We start from the raw sequence: 15,401 nt of genomic DNA on the forward strand, positions 1-15,401 counted from the left end.
AGAGGAGCTGAGCACAAATGGGGGTGTTCAGAGCAGGAATAGGGTCTCTCCCCTCTGTTCCCAAAAAGATCAAAGCAGCCCAGTAAGAGAGACTAGTGGTGTTATCTGTCATAGCTGAACTTGGCAGAGCTCTTCTTAGTGCATGGCTGCTGGCCAGTCTTTGAGGGAATGCATACATACATATATCTGTCTCTCAGGAAAACTCTCATCATGAGTCCAGGGGACTTCTTTCTTTTATGGGTAAGAAGAAGTTTGCAAAAAGTCTGATATTATCAGCCAACCTTCCTACGAATCTGTGATGTGATGTACTGGCATCTAGGATACTTTTTGTAGTTCTAGTCATTAATCTTGTAGGAGAGATGAAATTGAGCTCAAGTAAGCCCAGAGAAAATTTACTAATCTGGTGGAGGAGTGGGAGGGGTTTGCTATATGAAGGCAGACGGAAATAATTAGGACTTCTCAGACTTGAAAAGACTGAGAAGAAATATGATTAGAGTTTAATAAATCCATGAAGAACATGGGTTAGATGATCATAGAATTTACCAGAAGTAGGCAGAGCTTCTTAAAAAACAAGGAAAAGTGAATTTAGGACAAAAAGAAGTTCTATCATACCAAGAAAGTAGGTCCTGCACGTCAAAATCACTCTTTTAGGAACTGGACTAAAACTTCTGGCATTGGAGAGAAGTGAAAAAGTCTAGTATTTCTCAATGTTAAGACTATTTTCTTGAAGTATGAGGTGCCCAGAGAGAATCGATCAAGCTTCCTGTTAACGTTTACATTTTCTTTTCTCCTTTCTTAGATGATATTTAAATGCCATTCAGTAGTTATTCTTTGAAAGTGGATTCTATGCTGTGGTCTCCACTAAGCACTGGGGATGCTGAGATGAAGATGGACAGATATGGTTCCCACAGTCTGGTGATGGATAAGAAGCTAATTGTCTGTGTGATGAATTCACAACAAATGTGCTCTGAGAGCTTGACACAAATTGCTCACATACTCTTAGCATCAGAGCAGGCAGTGGTGAGGAAGTGGTTCTTTAACTGGAACCTGAAAGTCAGTGAAGCGTTCACCGTGCCAAAAGTTGGGGGAAAAGGGAGTGGCATGTGTTGAATGCTGTGCGATGCCAGAAGGTCAGTGTTACTGGAGGTAGAGGATTAAGATGGAGAGTTACAGAGATGAAGCTGGAGGCTTGGGTGAAGCAGATCATGGAGGGCCCTGTAGACTTCCAGGATCATAGTGAGAGCTGCATAAGAGAATAGAGGGGGCAATGGTGAATGTACTAGGACTCTTTGGAGGATTTTGATGTCCAAGCAGCAATGACCTGGGCTGGAGGGAGGCAGATAGATTCTAGAGCTATTTCAGAGGTCGTACAGATTGGACTTATTGACTATGAGAAGTGAGGGTGAGACATAGTCAAGCTTGATTTGTAAGAGTATGACAGCCCGTTAGACCTCATATTTCATCTGCATAAGAAGAATTAGCACAGACTTTTTATAGGTCTTTTCTCTCATGATCTCCAAGGGACCAAGAAGTCAATAGATCTGCATCTGTCTCATCTCCCTGTCTCCTCCTTCCTCTCATGCATCTTTCAGGGCCTAAACACTTTATAAACTAGGTGGCTTCTAATAAGTGGATGTCAATTAAGTAGAAAGACCAAAAACTGCATGAATGATTTCCAGTCTCCCAAATCCTAGTCTTTTAGCTGTTGCAGAGCAAGCACTAGTTCATAGTACCCTGAGGTCATTTGACCTGAAGCAAAATTCTAGGTTGTGTCAGAAGAGGAGTTTTGTTTCATTTGCTTTTCCCAAAAGTGGAACTCCTTCTGTTTGGTGGTTTAGGAAGGCCTAGTTGCAGTTCCAAGGGTGGTATGTGATTTTCTTTGTCCAGATTTAAGAAGTCAGTGTTTTTGTTGTTGTTTTTTTTTTTTTTTTACTAAAATTGACCAGTAAGGGAACCTTTTCTGTCACTTTGCTTTTTCAGCATATTTTTTCCCAGTTTCTCATCTCATTTAGATGATAGCCTTGATGAAGCCCAGTCTCCCCATTATTTGGCTTCTCTAGTGGCTCAGATGGTAAAGAATCCACCTGCAATGCAGGAAACCCCAGGTTTGATCCCTGGATTAGGAAGATCCCCTGGAGAAGGGAATGGCTGCCCACTCCACTATTCTTGCCTGGAGGATCCCATGGATAGAGCAGCCTGGCAGGCTATAGTCGGTCACAAACAGACATGACTTTGTGACTAAGCACGCACAAAATGTTTCAAAAGTCAGGATGACAGTGATATATGTGGGAACTGGATATAATGATTTTAAAAGAATTTTCTTTTGAAATAATATTAAAGCATTGTAAGACTAGTACATGGAATTTCCTTTAGACTCCACTCAGGTTCCTCCGTCATTAACATTTTACCACGATTGCTTTATTACATTCCTCACCATCTAGGTGTGGAGGTGGTGATGGAGGTAGAGATTTAGAAATGTTCTTAGCTAGTTAACTGCAGATATCAAGACCCTTCATCATTAAGCACTTTAGAATTTGTTTTCTCAGGACAGTGATATTCACTTGGTAACTGTAGTCCAATGATAAAATTCAGGAAATTTACCCTTACGCAATACTGTCATTGCAGGTTCTAATATTCAGTCTATTCAGCTGTTATCTGTTGCCCAACAATACTGGTTTATGGTGTTGTTCCTCCACCTAATCCAGGATCCAGTCCAGGAGGCATTGTGATTATTACGTCTCTTTAGCCTTCTTTAACCTGAAACAGTTCCTCAGCCTTCCTTTGAGGTGTTAGAAGCAGGCAGGCTAATTGTCCTGCGGAATGCTCCTCACGGTGGTGTCCGACCTCCTGGTGCTTGGATGCTGGTGGTGCGTTTTTGACGGGAAAATTGTGCGATGACGTGGTGCCCCTTGCAGTGCCCGCATCACAGCAGGAGGGGGTCTGCAAGTCCTTGTGGGTCTCATTCCTGGGATATTAATTTTGATTGCTCAGTCAAGGCGATATCCTCGGGCCTCTCACCGTCAAGTCCCCTTTCCACCTTACAATGAACAGGTTATTTGGTTACTTCTCAATATGTGATCATTTAAAATGTGACTATGCTTTGCCTCTACAGTCTTATTAAAGAGCCATATTTCCCCTCTCTTGGCAGTGTTTTAGAGCACTCTGCTGCAAGGGTCCACCGCCTGCACGCCCAGAGTATGACCTGGTCTGCATAGGCCTCACGGGCTCTGGCAAGACAAGCCTGCTGTCCAAGCTCTGCAGTGAAAGCCCTGACAGCGTTGTGTCAACAACAGGTGGGTACTGCACCAGGGTCCTCGTCCTTTTCTTCCTCTCCCCTGAGATGCTCTCTTTTGCTTCCTGTGCTTTGGTGGGATCCCCTCATTTCACTGAGATGGTTCAGTGAGTTTATTATTTATTTTCAGTTACTCTTATTTTTCAAACTATATTTAAAGGAGGCTTTAATGGCATCAAATTGTACCTTCCATCCCTCTAGTTGGTCATTTCAGTGCCACTGAATAAATCAAGCCAGGAGAATCTTGATAGAAAATAACTCTGCAGCCTAGACTCCTAGTACTGTGACAGATGGGTTCATCTCAGACCCATTGAGTGTCCTTCTCCCTTGAGGTGTCACCCTAACCTGCTTGTGTTGGTCACATACTCCCTACACAGTACAAGTGATAATCTCAGTCTTCTTCCTTGGAAGATGGTGGGCACAGGGACCATCAGTCAGGCTTACCATGTTCACTGAGGTGGCCTAGAAAAGTCAGTCTAGGCAGTGGTTCTCAGTCAGGGCACATTTTGCTCCTGAGGGGACATTTGGTAATGTCTGGAGACATTTTGATTCTTATAACTGGGGGAAGGTGCGGCTGACTTCTTTTGTGTAGAACCCAAGGATACTGTTAAATATCCTACAGTATACATGATGGGCCCCCACCAGAAGGAATTATCCAGCTCAAAGTGCTACCAAGAGCTTTTGTCACTCCCCCAATACTTCCTCTTTTTCACCTGAAAATGAAAGGAAAGACAGGTGTTAATTAAAGGAAATTATGGAAGAATAGTTGAAGGAAATGAAAAACAGAGGTATGGTGGGAGGAGTGGGCTGAGACATTGTCTGCAAAACTTAAAAGATTTTTCATGCAGACAGCTTACTTTGAGCACCCACCTTGGAGAAGGAAATGGCAACCCACTCCAGTTTTCTTCCCCGGGAGATCCCATGGAAAGAGGGGCCTGGCAGGCTACAGTTCATGTGGTTACAAAAGAGTCAGACATGACTTAGCCACTGACACAAGCTCAAGCAAGCACCATGTGCTAGATCCAGGGTTAGAAACTGGGGATAACTCTGGTTAACATTCCAGAGAGTCAGTCTACTGGCCACATAGACATTAAGCTTGTGTCTAGAAATATACAAAGGAGGAGGAGTGATCAGTTTTGCTTGGACTGGTGGGAGGAAAGGATGATGCATGGCTTGTCCAAGCGGTAAGAATAAGAGAGTGAGGTAGAAGAAGAAAGAAGATTTGGGGGATAGAGGGGAAGTCTGTGTAAAGGCAGAGAGGCCTGAAACAGGTTGCTACTTCCTGGGAACCACATTTCCATGTGGCTGCAATGCATGGTTTGTAGAATGTCAGGAGTCACAAGAGATAGGCAGTGGCCAAATCTTGGCAAACCATTTATACTGTGCTCAGGAATTTAACTCTTAGCCATTAAGTAAGGCAGTGGTGGGAGGGAGAAAGGGAGACATCAGATAGGATATATCTCATCTTCTGCTGCCCACTTCTCCCTCTGCCCTCATCTTTCCCAGCATCAGGGTCAATGAGTTAGCTGTTTGCATCAGGTGGCCAAAATGTTGGAGCTTCAGGTTTATCATCAGTCCTTCCAGTGAATATTCAAGGTTGATTTCCTTTAGGATTGACTTGTTTGATCACATTGCAGTCCAAGGGACGCCTCATGAGTCTTCTCCAGCACCACAGTTTGAATGCATCAGTTCTTCAGCACTCAGTCTTCTTCATGGGCCAATGCTCACATCCATACATGACTACTAGAAAAACCATAACTTTGACTATAGGGACTTTTGTCAGCAAAGTGATGTCTCTGCTTTTTAATACATTGACTAGGTTTGTCATAGCTTTCCTTCCAAGGAGCAAGCGTCTTTTAATTTCATGGCTGCAGTCACCATTCGCAGTGATTTTGGAGCCCAAGAAAATAAAATCTGTCATTGTTTCCACTTTTTTCCCTTCTGTTTGCCATGAAGTGATGGGATTGAATGCCATGATCTTCATTTTTTGAATGCTGAGTTTTAAGCCACTTTTTTTACTCTCCTCTTTCACCCTTTCTGCCATTAAAGCAGTATCATCTGCATATCTGAAGTTGCTGATATTTCTCTCGGCAGTCTTGATTCCAGCTTGTGATTCATCCAGCTTGGCATTTTGCATGATGTACTCTGCATATAAGTTAAATAAGCAGGGTGACAATTCAGCCTTGTCCTACTCCTTTCCCAGGGGAGTGACCTATAGAACAACTTCAATTCACCTAATATATGAGTAACACCTAATATTTTAATGTATCAAGGTGAGGGTGTAGAGAAAGGGATAGAAAAAAATAATTGAAGAAATGGTGAATGAAATGTTACCAGTCTTGAAGATAAATAACAAATCCAAGACATTCATCGAACCACAAGCACAAGAGATAGTACACCAAGTCATGTCTTCATGAAATTACTAAAGCCAGTGATAGTTTGTGATAGTTAATTTTATGTGTCAACTTGCCTGGGCCACAGTGCTCAGATATGTAGTCGAACGTTCTGGATATTTCTGTGAGTGTGTTTGTTTATGTATATGTGTATATATATAATGAGATTAATATATAAATCAGCAGACTTTGAGTAAAGTTCTTTATATAATGCAGTTTGTCTCATCTAATCAGTTGAAGACTTGAATAGATCAAAAGACTGACTTCCCCAGAGCAAGAAGGAAGTCTGTGCTGGCCTTGGGACTTAAACTGCAGCATCAACTCTTTCCTTAGTCTCTAGTCTGCTGACCCACCTTGCAGATTTTGGACTTGACAGCCTCCATGATGTTATGAGTCAATTCCTATAAACATTTTTCTGTGTGTAGACACACATCCTGTTGGTTCTGTTTCTTTGGAGAATGCTGAGTAATACAAAAAGGAAATCTTAACAACAGAGAAAAAAATCACACAGAAACAAAGATAAGAGTGACATTAGATTTCTGACTGGAACCAATGCAAGGGAAAAGGCAGTGGAGTGCATCTTTAAACTACAAAAGAGGGGGAACTATCAGCCTACATCCAACAGAAATGTCTTTCAAAAAGAAAGTAAAAATAAAGACTTTTTCAGATGCAAAAGTAGTGAAAGTATTTATTGCTAGCAGACCTACATTATAAGACCAACATTGTAAGAAAATGCTAAAGGAAGCTCCTCAAGCAGAAGAAAGTAATTCCAGATGGAAACCTGGATCTGTACAAAGCAAAGTAGCAGAAATTGTAATTACTGGGTAATTGTATAAGATTTAGTTCTTATTCAAATCTCTTTATAAGATTAATTGTATAAATAAAAACAGTAGCAATATATTGGGGGGTTTATAACATATAAATGTAAAATGCATGAGAACAATAGCGTAAAAGTCATGGGGGGAAACGGGAAGTATTCTACTGTTAGGTTCTTACATATGAAGTAGTTTAATAACACTTGAAGGCAGGAGAAGGGGACTACAGAGGATGAGATGGTTGGATGGCCTCACCGACTCAATGGACATGGGTTTGGGTGGACTCCGGGAGTTGGTGATGGACAGGGAGGTGTGATGTGCTGCAATTCATGGGGTCGCAAAGAGTCGGACACGACTGAGCGACTGAACTGAACTGAACTGAAGGTAGACTATAATAAATTAAAGGTATGTTATGAAGCCTAAAGCAACCACTAAAGTAACAAGCAAAATGTGAAAGTGAATAAGGCAATAAATGAGATAAGAAAGAATTACAAAAAATAGTTTTAAAAAGACAGGAAAAAGGGAAACAAGAATATATGGGACAGATAGAAAACAAATAGCAAGGTGATACATTCAAATCTGACCATCAGTCATCAAATTAAATGCAGAAGGTTTAGATTCTTCAATGAAGAGACTGAAAACGATAGACCCAAGTAGGTTAAATGTAAGAAGATGGAAAAAGATATACCATGCTGCTGCTGCTAAGTTGCTTCAGTCGTGTTCGACTCTGTGCGACCCCATAGATAGATGGAAGCCCACCAGGCTCCCCCACCCCTGGGATTCTCCAGGCAAGAACACTGGAGTGGGTTGCCATTTCCTTCTCCAATGCATGAAAGTGAAAAGTGAAAGGGAAGTTGCTCAGTCGTGTCCAACTCTTAGTGACCTCATGGACTGCAGCCCACCAGGCTCCTCCATCCATGGGATTTTCCACGCCAGAGTACTGGAGTGGGGTGCCATTGCCTTCTCCGATATATCATGCTACTAGGGATCAAAAGAAAGTTGGTGTGGCTGTATTATATCAGACAAGTTAGACTTTAGAGCAAAGAGTAATTCTGGGAATAAAGAAATTCATTTCATAATGATGAAGGGGGTCTGAATCAGAGGACATAATGATGCTAAAACATTTATGTATGTAATAATGGCTTCAAAATACACATAGCAAAAACTGACAAAACCCACAATTACAAAGATTTCAATACTTTAAATTATTGATAGAACACATATGAAGAAAATCAGCTAACAGGTAATAGACTTGAACAACAACAACCTTGACCTGATTAATATTTATAGAACCCTCTACCCAAGAGCAACAGAGAATCGTCTTCTCAAATAAGACCATATTTGAGGGCATGAAACAAGTTTCAGTAAATTAAAAAGGATTAAAATACGTTGTCAGATCACAGTGGAATTGAATTAGAAACCAATAACAAGATCATCTCTGGAAAAGTCTCCAAATATTAGGAAGCTGCTGCTGCTGCTAAGTCGCTTCAGTCGTGTCCGACTCTGTGCGACCCCATAGACAGCAGCCCACCAGGCTCCCCCATCCCTGGGATTCTCCAGGCAAGAACACTGGAGTGGGTTGCCATTTCCTTCTCCAATTAGGAAACTGAACTACTTCTATATATCAATGGATCAAATAAGAAATCAAAAGAGAAACTGTAAAGTATTTTACACAGAATGGAAATATAACACATCAAAATTTATGAGATGTCTGTAAGCATGGACACTGGGGGCATTTCATAGCTTTAAACCCCTGAATCAGGAAAAGAAGGCCCTTAAATCAGTGACCTCAGCCTCCACCTTAAGGAATGAGAAGAACTGACTAAACCCAAAGTAAGCAACAGAAAGGAAATAATAAGGATCAAAGTGAAAATCAGTGGAATAGAAAAACAATAGAGAAAACTCATTAGATCAAAAGCTGGTTCTTTGAGAAGATCAATAAAATTTATAATAACTCTAGCCAAGCTGATGAGGAAAAAAAAGATGGCACTAATTATAACATCAGAAATGAGAGAGGTTACATCAAGGTAGATTCTATAAATATTAAAAGGATAATAGAATATTATGAACAGGAGACGTCCCTGGCAACTCAGTGGTAATGAATCCGTCTGCCAATGCAGGAGACACGGGTTTGATCCCTGGTCCGAGAAGATCCCACATGCCACAAAACAACTGCCTGCTGAGCCAGCGCTCTAGAACTACTGAAAGCCTGTGTGCCTAAAGCCTGTGCACCGCAACAGAGAGTAACCCCCACTCTCTGGAGAATGCCCACGTGCAGCAGTGAAGACCCAGCACCGTCCAAAAGAAAAAATACATGTATATATCTCTTTTTAAAAAAAGGATATTATGAACAACTTTATGCCAGTAAATTTGACAATATAAATGGACAAATTCCTTGAAAGATAAATCATCAAAATTCATTCAAGAATAAATAGAACACCCAGATCTGTAGTTAGTAAAGAAATTGAAATTATAGTTTTTTTTAAAAAAACTAGTTGGTTTCACTGGTAAATTTTCTTGAACATTTGAAAGAGGAACTAATGCCAGTGCTACATAACGTCTTTCAGAAAATTCAAGAAGAGGGAAAACTTTCAAATTCCTTGTATAAGACCAGCAAGTTTAATGTTAAAACCAGACAACAATAGTACAAGAAATGTAACATACCATATTCCTCATGAACACAGATGCCAGAAATATAAACAAAAATCTAGCAAATAAAATCTAACAGTAGTATATTAATAGGTATTATCCTTTAATATTATCATGACCAAGTAACATTTATCCCAGGAATACAGGACTGGTTTCACATTCAAAAATAAATAAATTTAACTTACATTATCAGTAAGCTGATATTGATCATCTCAAGAGATACAAAAACATTGATTTCTGATAAGAAAAAAAGAAACTCTCAGCAAAGTTGGAACAGAAAGGAATTTTCTCAACTCTTAACGGCCATTTATAAAAATCTCTAGCTATTGTTATACTTAATGATGAAATACAAAACTTATTCCCAGTCAGATAAAGAATAAGACATGGATGTCTGTTATTACCACTTCCATTCAGCATTGTAGTGGCGATTCTAGGTAGTGCATCAGGCAAGAAAAAAGAAAGGGCTTCCACATTGGCAAGGGATAAGTAGAACTTTGTATGTTTGCTATGTTTTCTGTGTAGAAAATTTGATGAAATCTGCAATTTTCCACCAATAAATTAAGAGATGGCTAATGTGAATTTAGAGTTGATAATTTTGGAGATGTGAAAATTTGAAGGATAACTTCAATCATTAGTTTTGGAAAATATTGTCTTTAAGACTAGAAGCAGACAGAATGGTGGACAAATGTTAGCCAAATATTGAATTCATTCAGATGGATAAACAAATTCCCTAAAAGTTAGTATATGGAAATCCAAAGGTCCACATATAAACAAATGTCACAACTTCAAGTGGGACATTATTAAGAGGTGAGAGACGATACCACTCGAATGGCAGAAAGTGAAGATGAACTATAGAGCTGTTTAATGAGGGTGAAAGAGGAGAGTGAAAAAACTGGCTTAAAACTCAACGTTCAAAAAACTAAATTCATGGCATCTGGTCCCATCATTTCATGGCAAATAGATGGGGGAGAAGTAGAAACAGTGGCAGATTTTATTTGGGGGGAGTACAAAATCACTGTTGGAAGGCTACTGCAGCCACGAAATATAAAGGACGCTTGCTCCTTGGAAGAAAATCTATGACAAACCTAGACAGCATGTTAAAAAAGAGACATCACTTTGCTGACAAAGATCCATATAGTCAAAGCGGAGGTTTTTCTAGTGGTCATGTACAGATGTGAGAGTTGAACCATAAAGAAGGCTGAGCACCGAAGAATTGATGCTTTTGAACTGTGATGCTGGAGAAGACTTTTGAGAGTCCCTTGGACAGCAAGGAGATCAAACCAGTCTATCCTAAAGGAATTCAACCCTGAATATTCATTGGAAGGACTGATGTTGAAGCTCCATTACATTGGCCACCTGATATGAAGAACCGATTCACTGGAAAAGACTCTGATGTTGGGAAAGATTGAAGCAGGGGGACAAGGGGGAGACAGGATGAGATGGCAGGATGGCATCACCAGCTCAATGGATATGAGTTTGAGCAAACTGCAGAAGATAGTGAAGGACGGGGAAGCCTGGTGTGCTGCAGTTCATAGGGCCGCAAGGAGTCGGACACGACTTAGCAACCGAACAACAACGACAGGTGGTAAAGTGGTAAAGCATAGAGACACAGCTTGTGCTAGGTAACACTGACACGGGAAGAAAGAGCTCTGCTTGCTGGTACAAAGAGGACGGAGAAGCACGTAAGAGAATGTTGGAGCCCAGAGAAGACTTTTCTTGACAAAGGTGAGGCTCCCTGGATTTAGTGGGAGGGCCTTGTAATGGTTAAAGGGAGAGCAGAGTTGGGCGTGAGGTGTGAGGTGAGGATGTAGAAGAGAAGGGGTAGATGCTTGTTGGTTGAGTCTGTGTGTTTATTGTAGCTAATGAAGGTGGGCAAGATGTTGGAGAAACTAGTGGTGACAGAGGAAGGAGGGGTGGAGGCAGAGGAGCATAAGAATGATTTCAGTTATCAGTGGACCCACAGAACCCCAGTCCAGATAGACGTTGCTGCTGTGCTCAAACTCAACTTCCAGTCCCTTTTGTTGTATACGTATGTAGTGGAAGAAGAACGAAGGAGGTAGAAGAAAAGTCCTATAATAAATGACAGAACCCAGTGGTGGAGGTCAGAAGGCCACACGTCCATGTGAACACTCAATGTGGAGATGGGGAAACAGTCACAGGAGGCCTATGGAGAATAATGTACACAGTGAAGGAGCAAGAGACCTAACTATATGAAAATTTTGAAAGACTGGAAAGCTAAAATTCAGAGGAAAAATATAAGTGAAAGCACTGCTATTGAGAGTTTATGACTGTCCCATTTAGAGAATTCAGTCACATTCTCAAATAGTACTGAGAATCTAAATGATAAATTAAGCTAAGTTCACAAAGAGAAATTCATAAAAAGAATTAATGGGAAACAGAAAGGTACAGCTTTATCAGAAGTCAATTTTACTAGAAAAGAAATGAAATGTTCAGTTCAGTTCAGTCGCTCCGTCGTGTCCAACTCTGCGACCCCATGAATCGCAGCACGCCAGGCCTCCCTGTCTATCACCAACTCCCGGAGTTCACTGAGACTCACGTCCATCGAGTCAGTGATGCCATCCAGCCATCTCATCCTCTGTCGTCCCCTTCTCCTCCTGCCCCCGATCCCTCCCAGCATCAGAGTCTTTTCCAATGAGTCAACTCTTGGCATGATGTGGCCAAAGTACTGGAGTTTCAGCTTTAGCATCATTCCTTCCAAAGAACTCCCAGGGCTGATCTCCTTTAAAATGTTAATTTATAGCTAAATTTACCAAAGTTTTCATTAAATTTTGTCCCAGTGCTATGAAGATTGTGGTTACCTTTGTATGCACATAAATTACTGGTGACATTGTGATTGGTGTTGCCTACCCCTCTTTTTTTGGAAAGCAGTTATTCATATAAATTAAAGGTTACCAAAATATTTACATCCCTTGGCCTAGTAATAGTGTCAACTGAGAATTTACGGTAAGCATGTAATTTCAGAGAAACTATATGAACAAATGATTGCAACATTTTGTATAACTGAAACTTTAAAGTAATTTAAATGTTCTGTATCAAAGGAGTCTGTTAATTAAATTGTGGTACATCGATTGAAATGATCATATATTGAGAAACATATACAGCCTTCTGTAGAAGAAAATTAAATTTACATTTTGAAAATTAAACCTTGCAAAACTGCTTTTAAATTGAAAATGGGAAAAAAATGTAAAAAATAACAATAGGCTTTGTTGGTATGGTCGAATTATGTGTGAAATTTTATTCTACTAAATTATTTCTCTATTTTATAGTGTTTCGATTCTATCAAGCCAATTAAAAATGAAATATTTGTTGGGAGAGTTTGGAACAGTTGAAAAGATAAATTGAGAATTAGTTTCTTAAAATGAAAACACATCACAAGAAGGATATGTCTATTTAATTCAGCAAGGCAAGAATCCCTGCCTTTTCTTCATAAGTCAAGGGAATCCAAACTGTGCTGGATTGTTAACTTCAGCAGTCTTTTACTTTGACATAATTTTTAAAAGATACTTAAATTGTCAAAACTCAAAGGACCAAGAAATCCTGCAAAAAGCAGGTCCTGCTGATATAGGGGAAAAAATTGAGTAGCTTGCACATTGGTCTAGAAGCAAAAGTGAACTTTGTCCAGAGTGAATTCCTAGACTGTATAACAGCACGAAGCATTTGTCCAGAGTGAATTCCTAGACTGTGTAACAGCACGAAGCATTTGTTGATAAAAGGGGCTGTTAACCTGGAGATTACACAGTATTCACTTTTTTTTTTAAACCAGAGGAGTGGAGTCTATAGGTTTAGGATAATGTATTGTTGTAACACAGAGAATAATCTAGAGAATATTGAACACTTGGAATTGAAAAAGGTTGAAAAATCTCTTCTAGGGATGTATATTGCTGCACTTGAAAGTTTGTAAAGTGTTATGTGATTCAGCTAAAATACAAAATAATTATAATTTGAAAGAAATATAGAAAGTTTATGAAAATTTGAAGATTTTAATAACTTTAGTATTTTGTGCATACGTGTTAGGAAATAAATTAGAAAGTCAGATTTTGTATCTGCTAAAGGATTGTGTTTTATAAGTACTGATAGATTAAATTTCCTTTTATGTTGTTGAAATCATATTTAAAATTTCGCTAGACCATTGTCCAAACATCACAAAACTACCATGGCCATTAATCATGCCCTTGGTTCAAGTCAAGGCTACCAGATCTGTAGAATGTCTTTCCTTGAGCAGTTCTTTAGTGATCCAGGGATCTGAGAAGCACACACAGTATCTGTGTACAAATGTGCAGACTTGCATATGTGTTATGGGAGGTGGGGGAAGGGTGGAGGTTGGGCTGTAGGTCCAAGTAAAATACTTATGTGTTCCACACAATGGATAAAAATAGACTAACCTCCTTCCCAAACCTAATTTTGTTACGATTTCAGTAATGCTTTCCCTGCATAAAAATTTTCAAATCCATCTCCCTTGTATCACAGGCTTTTTTGGATTTAAGGACTCAAAGACAAAAACTGAGTCTATGCAAACAATTATTTCCCCAAAGAGTTACTAAGTCATATATTTATTAAAATTTGTGGGGTTAAATCTTAGGGGAGGTTTCAGTCTTACTAATGTAGCTTAAATAGGCCAGGAAAAAATGACTACGTAACTTAGGCTTCAGCCATCAAATTGTTTGAATGGAGTCAGGAGACCTACCCATGAGCCCTTCAGCCAAATACTGGAGGCCATTGATGATTGACTCAGTTGTTACTGTTTTTCCCTCCTCCTTGTTTAATACAAATAGTGGAATCGAAATGTTAGAGCGGGGATTCAGAATCAATGGGAAAAAGTGGCTGGTGAGTCTAAGAGCTGTCAACTAGGACTTCTAGGACCCTGTCTTGTCCCATCCACTCACTGCCTCCTTGAGAAAAGTGCATCAGAGGAATGCTTTCGTTATTTTGAAGAAGCAGCAGAGCAAGCACCCTGTCTTGACTGAGTCAGGTGAACATTCCCCCTCACCTCCTAAGGTCATGGTTTAATTAATAATATCTAATAAAAACTACTCTCTAAACTCATACTATTACTTTTGTTCCATTAATAAGGCAATGTAGTACAGACCTGAGAACACAAGAATCAAAAGAGATTCCTTGTGTTGGATTATTTATAAAACAAGAGCGAAAATAAATTAATGGGCTCATTAGGTATATGTGTATTTTTCCAATCAGCTCCACCAATCTTTAGGTTCAAAACTGTGGACAAAATAGTATAAAATACATCAGCTTGTTGGTATGTGGAGGAAGTGCTATAGGGTGGAGTTCTGGTGAACTGATGAGACCTGTCAGGTTTTAAATGCAGCACTTAGCCCTTTTGTCTAGGTCCATAACCCTTCTAGGCTTCATTTTCTTCCTGCAACAGTAGTTATTCTTTAACTTAGGGATTGTCATAACAGCTAAATTAGGATATACAGTTGTCTCTTGGTATCTGAGGGGGACTGGTTCCATGACCACCCTCCCCTACAATGGATACCAAAATTTGAATATGCTCAAATCCTTTATATAAAAATACAGTATTTGTATGTAACCTACACACATCTTCCTGTATGTTTCAAATTATCTCTACATTACTGATAATACCTAATACAATGTAAATGGTGGCCTGTGTGCAGCAAATTGAAGTTTTGCTTCTTGGAATTTTCTGGAATTTTTTTTCCCCAAATATTTTTGATCTGCAGTTAGTTGAATATGTGGATGCAGAACCCTTGGAAGTAGAGGGCTGACAAATATAAACGCTTCACACAGATCTTTAAACAAATACTGAGATCCTATTATGACCAAGCACTGGCATACAAGATACACCATACATTGTGTCTCTGTTAAGAATCCTTTCAGTCTATCGTGGGAACAGACATAAATAAATAAACTGATACGTAATTAGGAATGTGAAAGTCATGTAGAAGCACACGGATCCAAAAAAAATCAACCTATTTTAGGAACGCAAAGAGAAAGCTTGCCTGACAAAGTGAAGTTCAAACACCTGAAGGGTGACTAGTTTCCCAGAGGAGCAAAGAATACACACTTATGCAGCAGTAGGTGCAAAGGCCCTGAGGTGGAGGGAGTATAGCTTGTTTTAGAAACCAAATATAAATGAGGGGGAGATGGTACAAAATAAGCTTAGAGAAGGAAAGAAGAATTGGATCTGATAGAGCTTTGTTAGATATTTTGAACTATCTCCTGAGAAGTGAGAAGCTGTCAGACCCTTTTAAC

The 15,401-nt window shown here is 39.7% G+C and overlaps 1 protein-coding gene across 1 annotated transcript in view; it reads left to right on the top strand.

The window, feature by feature from the left end:
• The window catches only part of ARL15 (ADP ribosylation factor like GTPase 15), a 464,282-nt gene that overhangs the window by 165,994 nt on the left and 282,887 nt on the right, over positions 1 to 15,401 (top strand). Inside the window, exon 2 of the mRNA XM_061393544.1 lies at positions 3,149 to 3,293. Coding sequence (XP_061249528.1) covers positions 3,149 to 3,293 — 145 coding nt within the window. The remainder of the gene's footprint in view (positions 1 to 3,148; positions 3,294 to 15,401) is intronic.

This window comes from Bos javanicus, chromosome 20 (assembly GCF_032452875.1).
Source record: "Bos javanicus breed banteng chromosome 20, ARS-OSU_banteng_1.0, whole genome shotgun sequence".
NCBI lineage: Eukaryota > Metazoa > Chordata > Mammalia > Artiodactyla > Bovidae > Bos > Bos javanicus.